The following is a 20,646-nucleotide window of genomic DNA, read 5'->3' as shown; positions in this document are numbered from 1 at the left end:
CTGTGTGGGATGGGACCTTTTCCTGAGAATTTCTTTAATGTTCACAGTTGTGCTAGGAGTTAAAGGTGTAGTGAAGACAGCCACGAGGAAGCTACCAGAGGAATTTAGGTGAGATGATGGTGGTTACTTCTTACTCGTTGGACCAGAGATGATTCATTGTCCTGAACGCCACCGAGTCCCACCTTTGAAATTCTGTTATTCTTCTGTATCTCTAGCTCCATTCTTCTCCAAGCTCGTATTTCTAGAAACTATAACCACCATGCCTTGTCATCAGATGGTTGTTCTTGTGACCCGCTTAATTGTGTGACTGTCCCATACGTGTTACTTTGTAAGGGCGATCAGAATTCAAGTCATTTGGGAAAAATTTGCCATGAATTACAGGGAAGAAGCCCACCGATACAGAACACAAAGTAACAATTTATCAAGGAACTCTTCTCTGAGCCACCCCCCCCCACCCTTTCTGGGTCCTTTTATGATGTATTTCAACCTGTGACTGCCTCCTTTGCAGCACGTACTGCAGTTTGTCATGCATTGGTTTTGAAATTATTTTAGGTGACTATCTTTCATTAGACCTGAAGCTCCACAAGGTCAGGGACCACGTCCGTCGTCTGCTCTCTCCCCAGCCCTGGGCACAGCGCTCAGAACAGGAAGGTGTGCTCAACGGCTGCTGAGTGAGTGAGTGGTCACTGCCAAGGCCCAGGCTGCTCGGGTGGACTTGTGGGTGGCATCTCCATAAGCAGCTCCTGGACACAGCTCGGCTGACTCTCTTGCCTGAGCAGCAGCCCTCTGCTACCCAGTAAGAAATGAGAAGTAAGTGAATCTTAACGGAGACTAGCTTTCTAGACTTGGCTCAAAGGGTGAAAAAATGAACACCTGACGTGAAACTAAGTTATAAATCAGTTTATTTACAGATTTTATCTTTCCTTAAAGTACATTTCAGTTAACAAATCTATTTACACAGGTGTACATGGGAGCGCATCCCAGTTATTTTACATATCATACTTACAAACCACACCCTACGTCTTCTGTGCAAAGTTGCACTGGATGTGTCTATTGGCTGAAAATGGCCTGATGATCAGGCTATTTACACATACACAGTAAACGGGTTTGTTTTTCATGTCTGCACAATACAGTACACACACGGAGGCCAGGCCTCCCAGGGGACGCTTTGCAATGTGTTTACGGAGAAGGCTTTGCAAAGTTCGGAAGGAAAAGCTATTAAACACAGGTTAATTAAAATGACAGTACCTCCTTTACATCGGTTTACATGTTTTTCTTCACATTTTTATAATACAAAGATACTTTATTGAATTGCTGCACAACCAGTTTAAGATGATTTGTAAACATGTAAATTTCTACAATTTGCATTAAACATCATTGTAGTTTCTATCATTTGCTCTTTGAATTAATGTTTTATTCACTAGTATTCTTAAGGTAGTAAAAGAAGATGTAAGTTTGAACTTCTTGCAGAAAAGTTATGAGTCTCTAACGCTGTGCGAGTACACACTTTATTCAAGTATTGCAAAAAGCTAAGGCCACTTTTTTTCAAGACAAGAAAGTGAACAAAATTGTTTTCTATCAATAGGCCACAACACTCTTATGAGCAATGAAATCTCTTTTGAAAGATAATTTCTCAGAGACCTGTAGTCACAGAAGGAATTTTCCTTTCTTTTCGCTAAAAGAAAAACAAAGTACCTTCCTCATTAACTACTTTTGAGCTCTTCCCACTTTTTCCCTAGAGTAAAAATTCCTGTTTAGACCTGAAGAGGGACTCTATACCCTGTACTTGTTAACCCAGAGTGCAGTACCCTGGATAGCACAAATTATTTCGGACTCAGAAATAAATCTGAAGCCTGTATGTTGGTTTACTACTAAGTTCTGATAGTGCTTTTCTAAAAGATATTACTGCTGATGCAAAGATCTTTTTCTTAGAGGAATTATGAAGAAAGAGTAAAAGGATGGGAGTGTGGGGAGAAGGAACGAAGGTTACAAAGAGGGGTTGTTTAGATTCTTGGTTAAGAGGCAGAACTTGATTAAAAAGATCCCAGTATGGAGCGAGTGGCGGGGTATCTGTGTGTTATCCCTAATCCTCGCAATAAACCGCTTTTTAATGATAACCAAATAGTTAAAATAATAAGAAATCTGCTAATTATAGATTCTTTTCTTTTCTGCTACCAAACTATGGACAATCTTTTCTAGCAAAGAGTAAGACTGAGCCATCCCTGCCTCTCATCTGGAACCCAGGGTCCTCAAGAGAGTCAAGACACCTGGGGCACGTCAGGACTACCCCCGCCACATGCTGCGCCGCATTCTGACCAGGGAACTTGGAGTCCAGACTGCTGATCCCACAGACTTCTATCACTTTTTTTCCTTTTCTGGAATCATAATGTCATAAAGAGTAAAGACAAACTTTATTAAAAATTGACTTAGGGCCAAACAATGAGGATGTAGAAAAACAACCTATATTCCTATTATATTATTTTTATATTCATTTATAAAAAACTTACAGCAGCTGTAATCATAAGGACAGTTTAATCCTACAAATAGCCAAAGGATGTAGACAAGACGTTTCTCCGCTTTCCAAATAACATAGACTGAAAAGAACAGCCTTTGCTTTTCCTTGGCCACATGAAAATAGTATCTCCACACTACTGGTTAACAACCCCAAGAAACCCTAGCTTCTCTTAGTTTGCTCGTTATGGCTACAAGGCTAGAGTTCAACAGCAAAAGCCCAGAAGAAATGCTGGCGACATCGATCTGAGCATCTCTTGAGACCCAATCACATTTCAGTGCTTCCCTTATTTGTCAAGAGCTATCACACCAGTCATTGTGCAAAATGCAAATATTCCAATGATTATTTCAGTAAGTTTCTCATAATGACAAGATGAAACCAGAGAGGAAGTGTGCATAGTGAAACACTAGAGACGCAAAGGCAAGTTTGGAGGAAAGATGCAGAAATGAATGGATGTGCACACTTAAAGATTATACAATCTTTGGGGTTTTCCTAACACGTTTTGAAGCGAGATTAACATTCCAGGATGTTTTTAAGTATGAATCCAGTGGATGTCTTGTATCATGCTTCTAATCAGGACCTTCAATGTTAAGGCATTTACATTCACGCCTAAGATTATCCACATTCTTCTAGATAACTTGAAGAAGGATGGGACTGATTAAGAGAAACCAGTCAAGAAGGCAGGTTACTGAGGTCCCAGAAGAGCATCAGATATGCTCTGATGTAGCAGCTGGAGTCTGTACTTTTTTTCCCCAGGTAATAGTTGTGAGAAGCAATGCTGCAAGAGAGGCAGAATTGGATTTTACAGTGTCTGTAAGTCATGTTATCCCATTCCTGCTACTGCAGGTGATCTTGGAAGAGCTCATCTTCGTTTCACTGAATTAAACTGCTTTCTTCAATATGTGTATGGGCTTGTTAAAACCATAGATTTCCTGTGCAAAGACTACGAACCATAGAAGCTTCAAGACAGAAGTTTTACTATTACAGGAAGAATCTTTCACTTCTGAATAGGGACATACATTTTCAACTTAATAATTTATCTTAAAATAAATTAAAAAATGCTCTGTAGCACAAAACAAGCACACAAACAATCGACAGTATCTGTTTGTCTTTGGTGCACACACTCATTTCCCAAATCATTCAAGTAACAGCGTCTCTGACTTCTTGGGGAGAGATGGGAGTTGAAAGTTTGAAGGCCAAAATGAATTATCTCCACTTCTGCCATGCCTGGATGCCTGAGATGGTCCTGAGGATCTGTGATTCTGGGAGCAGCTGGTAGAGGTTCAGAAGGAGTAAGAAAAGTGCAGGGGCAGACAAGGGGTAGAAGAACCAGCCCTGCACCAGTCCCGTGAGCCCAGTCTTCAGCGGGGGCGCTTTTCTGTTTCCATGCCCACAGAGAGAAAACGAAAAATAATGCAAAAGTTTGAAATTCTTTAGATGGTGCTCAGAAAGCAAGGCTACCACTGACTTCTGTTAACTTGACAGTCCACTTGGTGCTGCTCAAATTGCAACAATGGAAGAAAATGGTCTTCAAAAAGAAATGAAATGAACTCCAGAATGTGGAAGAGGTGCACACGATTAAGCCTGACTATCTGAAAGTGGTTCAGGAGTTAATACTGCCTGGAGACTATCATGTCTACTTAACGACTTTCGTGGTATAAACCAGGATTACATTTCAAAAACGGTATGATGCACTTATCTGTAAACCTCTGTTGCCTGGCTTCAGACTCAAGGTAGGTGATACCCTAGTCTAAGCTAAGAGGTAAGTCTGGTGTTTTCAGCCCTCATCGGAGACCCGGCAGGGATGCTAACAAGAGGTGTAGGAATAGGCTGTGTCAACATCAGGAGTGCAACCCTGCCCACCAAAAATACCCAATTAATCCAGTGGACGTCTCTAAAGGCAAAGGCTGTAATACCAGATATACCGCATTGTCCCGTGAACTCCAAACCAGTAGTCTTTAAGAACAGGTACAAGGTCCGGAAGCACTCTTGCTATGATGGAGATGGGGTGTGTATCAGGAGGCAGAAAGGCCCAGGACGCGTATTAGCACTCAGTGTTCGATTTATTTGCAAGATGTCACACAAGTAGCATTCTCCCCTGTTTTTCACTGATCTGATTCAGAACATCAATAGTGTCTCGGATCAAGGTCTCAAAGATCCCATCGGCTAGCTGCATCTTCACACACAACTCGTCCTCATCATAGTTCACCCACTGTGCCTCCTCCTCGTGGAGCTCCTGTACCTAGAATTCAGAAAACAAAAAGGTTAGAAAATTACTCTCACACAAACGCTAGGAAACGCATGATATTTGCCCCATCCATGGAACTACAGTCCCAGGAAATAAGAGAAAAAAGGTAAGATATGAGGACATCAAATACCCCTTTAAAAGTTGCAAAAAGTTAGAAAAAATTCAACTGTCAAATGGAGTCTGACAATACTCCAGGATTTTATAGACATTAAGGATTACAAGTACGCTGTCTATATCCACAATTACATGCTTCTCAAGCTGTGCTGAGCGAGAAGCATGTCTGGGAAAGCTAAGAAGCATGTGCCCTATAGAAGATTCACGTCTCCCATGAATTTATCTGTTCAAAGTTGCACAGCTTTCCTTTTTACGAGTTCTCTCAGCCTTCAGTATTAAATCTGTTCTTTGACTAACTTCCTCCTCAATGATAAAATTTAGGAAGCACTGTCCTAATGAAATCATTTTTGCCCCTATGGCAGAAACATGTACGCTCAGGACATTACCCATTATACCTCTCAGCGAAACCGAGATGAGCCCCCGCCAGTGCCCTTGTCGATAAGCAAAAGCTTGGCTCCTCTATAAGAGCAGGAAACGTTTTCCTCTCAGCCGGTGAGAACTAACATCACATTTTCTTTTTCACGTTGGCCATCAGAAAGCATAAAGCCCAGCCTGCGACCTCAGTTACGGCAACTGAAGAATCTCACAGCCTGAAAATCTGCCTCCATTTTCTTCTTTTAGTTTTCGGAGTCTGTTCCATTCAATGACACATTTCCCCTGCTGCTGCTCCTGAAGATGTGTGTATGCATGTGTGTACATTAGTATATACTATGTATTAAAAAGTTGCATTAAAAAGTCAGTCTAACAATAGCTTTTTTTTTTTTTTTGGACAGGGTCTTAGGCTGGTAGTAAAGAGAAATATAAATAGAATGTGGCCAGATTTAAGCAAGTATGTATGTCAGGGCCTTTCATCATATTCTTGTGAACAAGATGGGGAAATACAGATAGATGTAGCAGATATACGTATTTTTTGGATTAAAGGACAACTAGCAACCTGGAAGGAAGTTCCTGCCTGGAAGAAGACTCAGGAGCTTTTTCCTCTGTGATCTCAGTCCATCTTGTTCATATTCCACTGCAGTAATTATCCTGCAGAATTTTGTATTTGATGTATTTGTTCTCCCAATAGGCTGTGAACTCAAGATTTTTCTTTTTATTTTCTATTTATTAATTTCCAGTGACCATGACAGTGCAAATAGAAGGTGTTGAGTAAATAACTGACATACAGATTTTTTAGTGAGTGTTTTAAAGCTTGTTTTTGGCTCTGTCCAGTTCATTTTTAGCAGTGACTTAGATGAAGGCTAGATGAAGGCAGGTACCTCAATTTTAGAGGTAAAATGAAAGTTGGGAAACATAATAGCAATATTAAAAGAAAGAACCTTAAAAATGTGTTGATAAGCTTGAAATGATGGGCCAAATTTAACAAGATGAAGGAGTGAAATAAGGTCCTGTACTTGGACCAAAAAAATAACTACAAAAGGTTGAGATTTTAATCTTTAAATTTTCCTAAGCTTTTGTGAGTCCCATGGGAATGATATAACTAAAAATAAATGAAACAAATGTGATTATAAACTGCATTAACCAAAGTACAGTATCCAGAAGGAAGAAGGAGGTTATACAATTTTACTAATTAAGCAATGCACAAAATATTACAGGCATACCTCAGAGATATTGTGGGTTCAGTTCCAGACCACTTCAATAAAGCTAGTCACACAAATTTTCTGGTTTCTCAGTGCATGTAAAAGTTATGTGTACATGATACTGTAGTCTATTAAATGTGCAATAGCATTATGTCTAAAAATCAATATATATACTTTAAAAATACTTTATTAAAAAAACTTTATTGCTAAAAAAAAATCTAACCATTATCTGATAATGCAGTTACCACAAACTTTAAATTTGTAAAAACAAAAACAAAAAAAACCCACAAAAGAAAACAAAATCCCCCCCAAACCATACCTATGAAGCACAATAAAGTAAAGTGCAATAAAATGAGCTGTGCCTGGACATGGTCAGCTCCGAGCACCGGAAGAGCTAAAGCGGACGATGCTGAAAATCAGACAACGGGGGGAGAATCCTAACGGTGAACAGGGAGAAAAAGGCTAAGACTCAAATGAAACATTACAGCCACTTCAAAGGTGCGTCGGGAAAATTAAAATGGTTACGTAAAGTCTCAAAGCTATAGAAGCAAATTATAATTAATTACATGAGAACCAATTTACACTTAGCATGAGAGAGAACTTAACAGTTACGCAGAAACTCGGGAGCTACTGAGTACCTTACCAGGTCATAAGCTGTAAAGGAGTTTCAATCATTAGCCATGTGGTTTCACTACAGGATTTGTCATTTTAAGTGCAATTTTACCTCTAGTAGGGAGATTTTCTGTACATAAAGGATATACAAAAGTTGGTCTAAATACTTGTTACTCATTCTACATCATGTATACTTTGGGAATGCGTTGCTAAAAATGTCTCATAATATTCTTGGCTAACCTAAGATGTAAATTAGTATCTTTGTGAAGTGGTAAAGGAACAGTGACTGGGAACTAGAGCTAAAAGAAGATTTCTCTGCTCTTCTGACTAACAAGGCCTTAAATGTTAAACGCTCTTCATACTTTACTTACCTCAAATGATGCCTAAAAACACAAAGACTGATTAGGGATTTTCCTAGTCCAAGCAGCAACAGCTAAATTATATACCTTTTCCTAATCTGGAAGAAGCCACGGTTTATTATGAAATATTTAATGTAATAGTTGATCATGTTAGCAGTGTTTTAAAAGGGCAATACCCAGTGCGAGGCCAGCCCGCCCTGTGCGGCCTCCCTCCGTGTCTGCTCAGGTAGACTGCTCCAGCAGTGCTCCTCGCTCCTCTGCATCGCCACAATTTCTCTATGGAATTATTCCCATCAGCATATTTCTTTCCAACTAAAAGAATCCTCTCGTCACCATTTCATCTCCATTTTTCTCTTTACAAAAAAACTCCTTTGAAAGTCCCAGTTTTGCTCTCTTAATTTCTCTCATTCTCTCTTGAAATCCACTCAAATCAAGTTTTAACCTCATTCATGCCACCAAAACTACTTGTATTGATGTTAAAACAAACACCTCCACATTGCTAAATCCAGTCAGAATTTTTCAGTTATCTCACTTGACTACTGAGCAGCACGTAACACAGCTGATTGATTCATCCTTCCTCCCTGAAGACTTTCACCTGCTGCCAGGACCGCACACTCTCCTGGCTCTACCTCACTAGCAGTTCCTTCTTAGTCTCTTTTGTTGGTTTCTCGTCACCTTCTTAACCCTTGAAAGACTGGAATGTGTGGAATATGTCAAGACTCAGACCTTGGGCCGCCTCTCTATTGGCCTACACTCTTTTTCTTGGTCCCATGGCTTTGACTACCATCTGTATGTTTGCCACCCCTGAATTCTTATCTCCAGCCTGCATCTCTTGCCTGAGCTCCAGACTCGTATACCTAATTACCTGCTCAGTATCTCCATTTGAAGGTTTATTAGACATTTCAAATTAAACACATTCAAAACAGAACTCTCGATATTTTTTCCGAACCTGCTTCTTTCAGTCTTCCTCAAATCAGCAAAAGGCAATTCCTCAGCTACTCAGGCCAACCCAATGGAGTTATTCTTGGCACCTCTCTTTCTCTTACATTCCACATTCAGTGTATCAGCAATTCTGTTCTATTTTGAAAACTGTTCTCACCACCTCCAATACCACCAACCTGGTCGTAGCCACTATTATCACTTGCCTGGATTATTCCAATAGCCTCCTGGTTTCCTTACTCCCACCTGTGCTACCCTTACTTCAGTCTACTTGCAACACTGCAGCCAGAGGGATGCTGTTAAAATGTAAGTCATACAGAATTAATACACAGAAATCTGCTGTATTTCTATACACCAACAACAAAATAGAAAAAGAAATTAAGGAAACAATCATACTTACCATCACATCAAAAAATAAAATACCTAGGAATAAACCTACTTAAGGAGGCAAAAGACCTGTACTCCAAAAACTGTAAGATGCTGATGAAAGAAACTGAAGATGACACAAACAGATGGAAAGATATACCATGTTACTGGAAGAATCAAAATTCTTAAAATGGCCGTATTACCCAAGGCAAGATACAGATTCAACGCAATCCTTACTAAATCACCAAATGGCATCTTCCACAGAACTTAACTGTCATAGACTTAAGATTAATTATATTCCTTTTCTTAGAATCTAACTACATTCTGATTTTTGAAAAGATGATCAAAAATAAAAATAGTTCAGTTATATACACTGACCAGGATATGATCCACTCGGTCTCTTTTCTTTCTTCCAAATTTCATCATTTTCTGCCAATCTGTTTTGTGGTTTGGCTCCTTTTTAAGACTGAACAACTTGAGTACTTCTGTTGCTATAAAGTTCTGTGAAAATAAGAGGAATGAATGAAACACAACAGAGTTCTTGTGATTTAGTGCTTATGATGCAGTAAACAGATTTATGCTAAGAATACAATATTTATAAAAGATCATACAAATTTCTTCCATTTATAGTACAACTTAGCACAGTGAAGAGAAAAGCATGCCAAAATGCTCAAACTTTAATCACTTACAGAATTTTTGTTTACACAACATACAAAAGTAAAACCCGTTGATGAATCCGCAAAGAAAAATCACTTTGGAGTCCCTGCTACTCAAGAACCACCATTAGCTAACTTCAAGCTGGCAAAAGAAAGCATAAAATAAATGGCTGAACCTGAAACACGAACTTTGCCTGGGATAGTTTACTCTGAAGCAGCAAGATTTAAATACATTAAAAAAAATTAATTAACACTTCAGTATGAGAAGCATGGTACTTTTATTGCTAACAATATTAGAATGCTCACCCTTAAAAAATACTTTTAAAAATGCTATAGCAATATTAAAATTGGTAGGCAGCATCACCGAGTGTTATATTGATGTATGCATTCTGATGATTGCTGCTATATATTATGTATCTTGTCTTATTTCAACATATTTGTTCTTTATTATTAATAAATAATTTGGGGTTTTATTACTTTTTATAGTTATTCTATTAAAGATAAACATCATCTTAATGGGGAAAAGGACACATTTATGAATCAGAATCACTTGAGAAGATTCTCAAACCACCAGTGTGCCCCCAAACTGCACTGCTCCCCACCTATACACACACATGTTGATACATTCAAGGATGTGTCAACTGCTGGGAGCTGAAAGAAATGAAGTACACCAATGTTCTGAAAAAGTTCCCCAGGTGGTTCTGATGCTTTATTCCTCAAAGTTGAAAATCATTTAAAAAGTCTTTTTAAAAAATGCATCAAGTCAATATTTGAACACTTTTTTTTTCCTGCTTACTTTAAGCAGGGGTCAGCAAACTTTCTCTGTAAAGGATCAGACTATAAATATTTCAGGTTTTGCAGGCCATATGGTCTCTACTGTGACTACTCAACTCTGCTGTTGTAGCAGGAAAGCAGCCACGGACAATACGTAAACAACCAGGTACGGCCGTGGTCTAATAGAACTTTACAGAAACGTGGAGGGCTGGATTTGGCTGCTTGGCCATAGTTTGCCTACCTTTGATGTAAGCACAGATTACATCTCACAAATTCTGTTAGTGCAAAATATTTTTAAAAGCTTTCCATAGTTAACAACACTGTAGTGTATATTTCAAAGGTGCTAACAGTGGAAATCTTAAAAGTTCTTATCACACACACAAAAAATTTTAACCATGTGTGGTGATAGAGGTTAACCAGACTTATTGTGGTGATCTCTTCACAACATATACAAATATTGGGGAAGGATGTAGCTCAGAGGTAGAGCACATGCCTAGCATGCACGAGGTCCTGGGTTCAATCCCCAGTACCTCCATTAAAATAAATAAATAAATAAACCTAATTACCTACTCCCCACAAAAAACCCCCACAATACATACAAATATCAAATCATTAACGTTGCACACCTGAACCTAATATGTTATATGTCAATTATACCTCAAAGAGTAAATCATTTAGACAATGCCTCCATGTTATATACCAGAATAATGTATATATACCTTTAATGTATTTTGATACTCCACATATACTACTGGATGATTTAAGAAAATACACCAGTAATGTAAGTAATTGGAAATATGTTCCCCGCGGAGAGAACAAAAGCCTTCTATGATCAAGTAAGTTTAGGAAACATACTCTAGAGCCTTGCTACTCAAAGTGTTCTAGGATCAAAAGCATCAGCATCACTTGGGAGCTTGTTAGAAATGCAGAATTCTGGTCCTACTCCAGATCCACTCAGTAAGAACCTCCATTTTACCAAAATCCCCAGATGACTCAGATGCACATTAAAGTTGGAGAGGCACGGCAAGGGAAGTATAACCTTCGCTACATTAGGAAAATAGGTGAGTAGGCTGAGACACGTCCACCAATGTGACTTTAAAATTGGTTTGCTGAGAGTCCTTACAGCCTCCGGCACTTCTTAGACAAGCAATATTTTTTATATATCGTGTTACTATCCCACATATTTCAAAACCACATTATCAATTTGAAACCTCCAAAATCAAAGGTGGAAAGGTAACACCTATGTGTTTGATATACGGACATGTTTTCAGGTGTACTTCTAGACTACCTACCTCTAAATTATTAAAAATTCACCTAAAACTTCTATGAGTTGCAATTATGTATCTCCCTGAGTATTTGCTAATTTTTTCTTAAATATTATAAAATATATATACGAAATGACTTTTGTTTTGTAAAAATTGAGGATTCAGGATTTCCTCTCACCCCTATCCCTCCACTGCTCATAGATTCAATGAATCAACAGGAATTTATTAAATACCTACAATGGGACAGCCCTTGAGGACAAAATGGTGAATAAACAGAAGAGCGCCCGCTTTTACCTCAAGCATTTATAGATCCGTATAAAGGAACAGCAAGTTAAGAAAGGAGATACTCTATTAGTTTGCAGTTTACCTTGATTTCATCAAGGTTATTTGGATTTTTCACTCGTCGGAAATAACTAGAGTTCATTCTACATGGCTTCATCCAGACAGGTTGATTCAAGTTGGGATCCTCAGCAAATATTTCCTCAAAAATCTCTTTTGTTAAATCAAAAACCGCCTTGATAGAGAAAAATAGAACAAAATAAAAATGGCTAAGAATCCAAATTTCAGACAACAGAGAGAAGTTTAGAAAAGTGAGAACCACCCCGCCATGTTCCATACCTGTCTGTACACCCTTTTACTAGTGCTCTCTATGTCCAGACCCTTGCTGGCACAGCCCAGCAGCTTGGCGGGGATGCTGATGCTATGAAGATCATGACCTAATTCCTTCCATTTCCAGAGTTCTTCTGCTGCATTGTGTACAAGAGTTTCCACTTCCTCCACAGTATGCGGGACTGCCAACAATGTTTCACACGGCTTTGGGGGAGCTCTTTTAGGTTCTGCCATTAGAGGTACAATGGTTTCTTCTGCCTTATTTTTTTGGATCTTGTGAGAAGAGCTCAAACCAAAGTCTTCATCAAACCAGTCTTGATCATCTCCTAACACGCTCAGGAACTCTCGGCTGATCTCAAGTTCAGCAAGTCTCTTAGCGAGCTCTTCCTGCCCACTGGCACCGAATACTGGACTCTCCTATAGAAAAGGAACCAATCAAACAACACTATTCAGTGACCTCAGATCACTTAACACGCTTGGGGTTTTTGTTTTTGTTTTTTAAGAAAAAGCAAATGCATAACTTGTATACTTACTATTTCTCTATAAATAAACAAAAGAAAAATAATATGGTGGCTATTAATGAATGATTTAAGAAAAAACTAACCTGTTTCCTGTAATTCTGCTTACATAAGCCTTATGGCTGAATTCTTATAAACTGCTTATTGACTTATTTTATTCTTTTTTGTATCATCATTATTCTGTTTCTGAAGGACTGTCTTGCTTCTGGGATATGGAAATGAGACATACAACTTCTCACCTTTGGTGATTATCTGGCTCAAGTTACTCAAAATCATTACTGTTGTTCCACTGTCCATAGGCAAGTTAAACAAGTTGATGGGCTAAGCATATGTCATAGTGGATTTATTTCAGTTTTACCAGAACCAACATCACAGCTGATAATTTCTGCAAGGCAACTATGACTGAGGAAATATGTTAACAAATAATTTCATACGCAAAAAAGTACTGGGTTGAGAACCAGTGGGAATCTCCATGGAATAAATTTGTTCACTGCATCTGGAAGGCAATCTAGTCTGTGGACAGTATACAGGGGTTTTCAATTTAATATAAGCCTGTCAGTGTTTGTGACAACCCTATAGTGACCACTCATGACATAACAAAGGACAATGATACTTCAGACAGAAAAACAGCTACATGGCCTTTAAAAACTAGTGGAGTGATTTTTAGCTAATAAACAACCCATCACCAAAAAACTTACCAGGATCTATGAAATGAAAATGTACGATAAAGGGAAGGTTGACACTTTTTCTGGACAAGATACTTACAGGTCTGGGACACAGATCTGGTGAGGAAATCTCTTCTTTCTCATCTTCCAGTTCAGACCTTACGAAGCAGCCTAGAACCCTTGGTGACTGTTCCTCAAGATCTGGGGACAGGTCTTGGGGTGGTACTTTCTTTTGATCATCATCAAGAAGCTCTTGATTGCTAAGCTGGATTTTCTCATTCCTAGCTTTTTGGATTTGTTGTAGTTGACTGACTGTGTCATTCAAAAAGACTTTTAGTAAACTGTCTGTCAGTAAGCTGACTGTTTCTAGCTGTTCCTTTGACTTTTTTTCCTCACTTAGTGATGACTTCAGCTGGGCCTCCAATTGGTTCTTTTCTCTTGTTAAAAGATCCAGAAGTGGGGTAGAAAGCTTTTCTGAAACTTCGGGATATAGGTTCTCTTCCTTTTCTATAAACTGCTGTTGCTTCTTTAATTCTTCAGAAAAGGTATTATCTAAAGTATCATCTTCTAGAGCAATGGAAACCTCTTCTGTGGCTCCGGAAACAAGGTCTTTGTTTTCCTTTGAAGAAATCAGTGAATCCACGGAAGACTGCTGGTGAATATGGGCTTCAAGTGCCCCAGAAATGTTCTGTATATTGTCTGCTTCTATTTTAAGGCTTTTATCAACTGAGGCCTCTGTGTCCTTCATACTAGGGAGAGATTTCTCATAAAAATACTCAACTGCATCCTTTTCTCTTTCAAACTTGGGAGCCTCTGTATCTTTTTGTTCTTGATTATAGTATTGATATTGTTCATCTGAATAAGAGTCTTCATCTTCATTTATGTCTATATAGTCATCAAAGTTTTCTGGAATGTGAGATATTTTTTGAGGAGGAGCAAAAATCCCATGCTTCTCTCTGCACACAAAGTATACAATGCCATCATATGTTCCATTGTTATTTCCTTCAGGTTTATCCAATTCCACTCCAGCCCAAAATCCTTTAGCAAAGCTAGTCACACCTTTGAATCGAAGAGTTCCCGGCTGCACATTGCCAATTAACACCCTATCACCGATGTGGAAATCAAATAACTCATCTGCAGCAGCAGCTGACACCAAGGAAGGCAATTCGGTAACTCCCTGTTCATGCTCTACATCGCTGCGCTCCTTACTTTTCATAAGCTCAGTAGGGGATTTAAGTTCTAACAGCCTTTCAGAGTGAAGACTGCTGTGAACAGAAAGGCTTTTCTCACTGAGGCACTCACTGATTTCATCATCGCTACCCAAGCTAGTGGCTCTACTTCTAGAGCTCCTTGCTGGCTGTGACTTCTCTCTGCAAGACTGAGAGTCTCTCCTGAGTGACAACAAAGATGCCACCTCAAAGTCATCTTTGTACAATTCAGCTGAAATGTCTTTCTTACAAGAAGATACTTCAAAATCTTCAGAGTATGGTATCTCTTTAGGAGCAAAAAGACGTTCTGACCAAGACGAGTCCCTATCCTTGATGCTCTTTTGTACATGAGTGTCTTTTTCTGATTGGATGTTTGGACTATGATCCACATCTTGATCTGACTGTCTCTCTTCCAACTCTTCTTTATGAAGATTTCCCATGGCTAATCTAACTAAGTCTTTCTGAACATTTACAGAATCTAAAGGAAGATCTTTCCTTGAAAGAATTTCAGGTGAATCTCCCTGTTCCAGGTCTAGTTTCAGGAAGACATCAGACTTCCTAGATTGTTTAGAATAGGCATCTTCAATTGCACTCTCCTCCAATTTTGCATATTCTACTTCCTGTATTTCCGATTTTTTACTAAATTCTTCTTCAACCTTGGCATCAGACACATCCAGAATTCTATTAGAGGTATTTAATTCTTTGAGAAGAGGTGATGAAGGGACATTTTCTAGAGAATCTCCAGACTCAGCTCTGGTTTTCCTTGATGATCTGACAATTGGAGAGGAAGTCTGAAAATGCTCTTCTGTTCGACTGTCCAATTCAATCATTCTCTTTGTATATGAAGATAAAGACCTTTCTGATATTGATCTCTCAGAACCTGCTAATGCAGCATCTTAAAGGGGAAAACAAAATCACATCAAAATTATCGAATCACAACTTTCAATTTCTGGAACCAAAGTTTAAATAAAAGCCAAATATTAGAAAAACTCTGGTCAATAAACATGACCTGTTTTGTTTACCATATTAGGTAAGTTTTTCCTTTTAATGGAATATACTATACCAACAGAACATTTTAAATGACTAAAAACTTACAGTTTGGAATAATTTTTTTAACTATTATGTTAACTTATAAAGAAAAATGGCTCAAAGTTTATGGAGACACTGATTTTCAAATCATGCAAAAACAGAATTGTATGATGGGTATCACATACATTCTTCAAATAGGAAAACAATGAAAGAACAACAAATGTACTTCTTTATTTACTTCTAAAAGAACGAACTTTCCCAGGGGCTTCAGCTAACCTCTTGAAAGTAAAAAAAAAAAAAGGCAGGGGGAATCAATTGTTTCTGCAAATATAGCACTTTAAGAGCTAACATTACAAAATAATAAGAAAATAAGACTTGAGGAGCTAACAAACCAAGAATTAAAAGTTTTGAATACAAATCTCTATTATGTCATTGTTACTAGGTAAGTTTTTTCATGCCTCAGTTTTATTTCCTTATTAAATTTATACTTTATTTTTAATAATTCTTACCTTTCTCTGGATTAAATTTTTTTTAAATTTATATAACTACCTACCCTGAGAAATAGTACAGGCTAAAAATATACATAATCAGATACAAAATCTGATTAAGGGAGAATTTAGAGATGCTGACGATATACTCACAGCCATTTTAGACCAGTATCTCATGGCCTTTTTCTCAGTTATTGGAACAATAAAAACTGCTTCACATAGCTTAGGCATAACCAATAAATCACTTTAAAATATAAAAGTAACTTAAAATGTTAAACAAGTTATTATCTTTAAGAAATTCATTTTAAAACAAAAGCTGTAGAGGTAGAATTGTGGCGGCATTCGTATAAATCCTTAGTCCACGTAGATACAGTGTGATTATTTTTCTAGTTACTCACCAACATGTTCAGCAATAGACTCCAGGGATCCTCTGGAACGTTCTGACTCTGTCAGTGATTTCCAATTCTTTGTTGTTTCAGATCTGGAGTGGAAAAATTAATGAACAGAAATAAATGTACTGTTGATACCATAATTAACTGGTTACAAAATGTAGTCAATTCTTAGACAACTACTTCTTTCTTCTCCACGGGAAGAATTCCAACCTTCGCCACTTTCATCAAGCCTATTTCTGGCTCTCATCACTCTCGGCAGATGATCCTGCCTCTTTTAATGAGAAAAACAGAGGCCATCAGCATGAACTTTCTCATCTTTAACTTGATTACCTACAAATTTATCTATATTCACAGCTATCCCAACTGCCTTTCCTCCTGTGTGCAGGGAAGAAAAGGGTGTATCTCTCAAACTTGTTCAATCCATCTTTCTTTCCCAAATCCCATACACTTCCACAGCCTCACTGATGGTACTCCTCAACTGTCCATTCTTTTTCCTACACTCTTTAGTCCTTCAATCTGCAGATTTTTTCCTGTCGGCTTACATGTATGCCTCAAGCCTCAAAAAAAACTTCCTTCCTCAATTCTTCATTCTTCCACCTCATGCTGTCTGTCCTCTCTTCCTCTTTAACAGAAAGAGCTACATTCATCATCTTCATTTTCTTGCTTTCTTTTTATTTGCTAAGTCATAAGACTTGGCCTCTATTCCTACGTCCTTACAATGCCCTTAAATGTTGCCATTTTATCATATTTAGTATTTGGCTCCCATTTATTCTCTCTGAGTGGATACCTTCTCTGGGTGAAGACGGTTCACCCAGCTGTTGCTGTATTTATGGCTTCCATCACCATCTACATGCTGATCATCCCCAGATATCTAACCCTGACATCTTTTCTGAATAATTCCACTTAGATGAACTACAGGTACCTCAAAATTAACAATTAAAAAAAATCAGAAGCTTCCCACCAAAGAACACCTATCTTTCATTTTGGTTAGTGGAACTCTGACCCAGCCAACTACTATTGAAGAGAAACATGGGCGTCATCCTAGCTTTCCCCTGCTTCCCTACCTAGCACTTTAATTAGTCTAGTACACTCCTTAAGTATTCCTAAAATCTATCTCCTGCTCTCTGTTATCATTACCGAGGATTATTTGAAGCCTGGCTTAGACTACTGTTCTCCCTGCTTCCAAACTTACTCCTTTCTAGCTTGTCTTCATAGCGTGGTCAGAAAGATCTCTCTAAACAGAAATCTGATTCTATCATTCTCTGGTTAAAATCCCTTAATGATGATTAATACATAGTGCTGTGTGCTAGGCCCTGTTCTAAGTTAAGTCCTGTAGCCCTCATAACAAGTTTATTAGTCAGGTGTTGTTACAGGGACATAAATCCCTATTAAAAAACTAAAGCACAGGGAAGTTAAGTAACTCGCCCAAAATTAAATAGCTAGCTCGGACCCAGGTAATGCTAAAGTAACTATAATGAGCCTATATAACATCTGTAAGAAACAAACAAAAAAAACCCTAAATATGTTTTATTTAAAGAAAACTTTAAGGGCGTCACACCAGCTAAAAAGTAAATCAGAAACTACTAAGAATGAGTGAGTATAAGGTTATCACAATTTGTTCTTTATTTTTCCAGTTTCTTCTAACTCCAGCAACATCCTGTCATGTTCAGTTTCTATGATATGCCAAGCTCTCTGTTGCTTGTGGTCATTCATGAGTTCCCTTCTCTCCGAAATGTTCCCTATTCTCAGTCCCACTGACCTACCTAACCTCCACTCATTGTTCAAAATTTAGTTTAAATATTAAAACCTGACTTTTTAACATACCGTATATATATTTAATGTTGCTACATTGTATCTTCTGTATTTGCATTAACTGGCTGCATAATATTCTACCCCTGGAACAATCATTTACTGGGCTATTCATCCATTTTTGGACATAAAGACTGCTTCTAATGTTCTATTCATATAGAAGGTATTATGATAAACATATTCATGCAAACAGGTATTTTTGGTAGACCATATTTTCTCAAGCTAAATTTCCAGAAGTGGAATTACTGAGGCAAAGTTACAGATTGTTTTTGACTTCTGAAACACTGCCAAATTGTTTTTCGAAAGAACTATACTAACTTATGACACTATTACCAGCAATGCTGGAGAGTACTGTTTTCACTGCACCCACCAGATTTCAGGATTCAAAATATATTTTCAAACCTGTACTTATAAAATGATTTGTGATTATATCATACATGATGACTTTACTTTAGTAAAACTAAAGATATAAACCAGTAATTTTTACTTCTTCAATTTCACAGCCACTTAAAAGATAGCTTCTACTAAAAATTTTTCCTTATTCTTTTCTCAAATAAGGCAGCAAATAGGTAAGTCATCGAAAATTTCTACCTGTGCAGTGGAAGGGATTTGATCTTGGGTTTTTCAGAAGCTGAGGAGAGCGTTTTAATCTGAGGCTTGGCGGTTGGTGATGTTTCCAAATCTCGGCTAAGCTCGGCTTCAGTTTTCTTAATGAATTCATCATATGACTAAGTGTAGAAAAATCAGAGTCACTCTACAGAATTTTTAAAAACTGTCTTAAATTATACAATAGTATATTATGGTGAAATATCCAAACAGAAAAGAAGATGTGAAAATCTTCCCCCAGTATCAGTATCATTCCCCAGAGCTCTATAAACAGTTACTTGTATGTCCCTTCTTAAAATAGTCTACACATTAGCAAGATGTATAATTGTAACACTAGTATCAACTAGGAAATGATAGGCTCAATCTACAGGAGTTTAATACTTACAAAGCAATAATTCAGGCCCTGCTACACTAATAAACTTCTTTAGCTGATTATATAATTACTCTTTAAAGAGTATCCTAATACTTGCCTGGTATTTTTAGGAAGTTCAGCTATTACACTGAGTTTCAAAGGCAGTAAGCTTAAGGGGCAAGCACTTTAGGAACACAAACCTTGAGCAGAGCAAAGAGTATGGTTGGGAGTATGATAGTACAGAAATGCAAAAAGCCTTTCCTAGTTGTTAGCCATTTTGTAAGCAAAACTTCACTAATTTATAATTTGTATGAAATTTAAGGGAAGTTCTTCTATTAGAAAATTCTCCTTCATTTTCTAGGCTAAAATCCCTACTTTTATGTCTCTCACATTTAAGTGGTATCTTAAATATCTCTCGCATTTAAGACTGTTTTGTGCAACACTGTATGTGCAATACCTATTCACAGTGTCTGGCACAAAGCAGGCTGACAACCAGTATTATAGAATGAAAGAATGAGCAGATGGATGTTTGTCAATTGCTACAGATCCCTAAAACTTGGCCTAAAATTCCTACTTTTACAACTTTGACCATCTATGTTACCTTTTTCTGAAATCTCAATGTTTTGATAAAGTAACTTCTGGTATTAAGTATACTACAGCTAGATGATCTGACTAGCTAGACATATATGAAGACTATGACTGAAAAGCTACACTTACACGAGTATAGTTCATTTTTGAATGTGTGATCAAATAAAAATCCAAAAGCTTTTTTTTGCATGACTTTCTATGTATTATTTACTTTCTGATCATATGCATAATTATAAAATCTAAATACAGAACTTTCTTTTGTCTTTACTTAAACCATTTAATAAAATGTTGACTGAGTTGAATCCTTATGGCATTTCTCTAGAGATCTTTCTGCTTGACATAACGATTAATGAACATTTTTGAACAACGCTATTCAACCCAATAGTGTTTCATTCAGTTTTCAATGGCTCCTCATGACCTACAGTAGTTTTTCTAAATCCTGGCTCCCACCCTAGACCAATTAAATCAGAATCTCTGGGAGTAAGCGTGGATATTTTTATTTCTCAAAAATTTCCTCAGTTAGCTCTAATGTACAGTCAGGCTGAGCATCACAGACCTGCAGACTGAAGTCCAAGCTCATCAGGCTGATTTTTAAGGCCCTGAGCAGGATCTCCATTTTTAAATTTTGTTGCCACAACTTTCTAACACAGACTTCTCAGTAAGGCCACTGAATCTTAATCACTTTTCTTACTTCTAAACATTTGTGCAAGTTAAAATCCCTGTTCCCATTTCTGTCTTTCATGTACCTATGTAAGTGTCTGTCTTCTCCAGATCTGTTAGCTGGCCTAACTTCTACGTGGAAGATGGTGCAGCAGAGCGGTAAGGGCACAGAATCTGGAATTTGGGCCAGACTAAAATCCTAGCTTTACCACATGTGAGCTGTGTGTCCCTAGATATTACTAGTCTCACTCACAGTTTCCTCACCTGTAAAACAGGGATAGTAACAGTCACACGTTGTTG

The 20,646-nt window shown here is 37.8% G+C and overlaps 1 protein-coding gene across 6 annotated transcripts in view; it reads right to left on the bottom strand.

Moving 5' to 3' along the window:
• Positions 1 to 885: 885 nt before the first annotated feature.
• The window catches only part of CEP350 (centrosomal protein 350), a 122,656-nt gene continuing 102,895 nt past the window's right edge, over positions 886 to 20,646 (bottom strand). For all 6 annotated transcript variants that reach the window (XM_031435663.2, XM_031435665.2, XM_010992911.3 and 3 more), the window contains 7 exons: positions 18,732 to 18,868; positions 16,338 to 16,420; positions 13,315 to 15,317; positions 12,041 to 12,448; positions 11,790 to 11,936; positions 9,106 to 9,228; positions 886 to 4,754 (listed from right to left, as the gene is read on the bottom strand). In XM_031435663.2, coding sequence (XP_031291523.2) covers positions 4,590 to 4,754; positions 9,106 to 9,228; positions 11,790 to 11,936; positions 12,041 to 12,448; positions 13,315 to 15,317; positions 16,338 to 16,420; positions 18,732 to 18,868 — 3,066 coding nt within the window. In that variant the 3' untranslated portion in view covers positions 886 to 4,589. The remainder of the gene's footprint in view (positions 4,755 to 9,105; positions 9,229 to 11,789; positions 11,937 to 12,040; positions 12,449 to 13,314; positions 15,318 to 16,337; positions 16,421 to 18,731; positions 18,869 to 20,646) is intronic.

The sequence above is a fragment of the Camelus dromedarius genome, chromosome 23 (assembly GCF_036321535.1).
Source record: "Camelus dromedarius isolate mCamDro1 chromosome 23, mCamDro1.pat, whole genome shotgun sequence".
Lineage (NCBI taxonomy): Eukaryota > Metazoa > Chordata > Mammalia > Artiodactyla > Camelidae > Camelus > Camelus dromedarius.
Note: the sequence above shows the minus strand (reverse complement) of the source record. Positions and strands in the feature narration are given on the sequence as shown.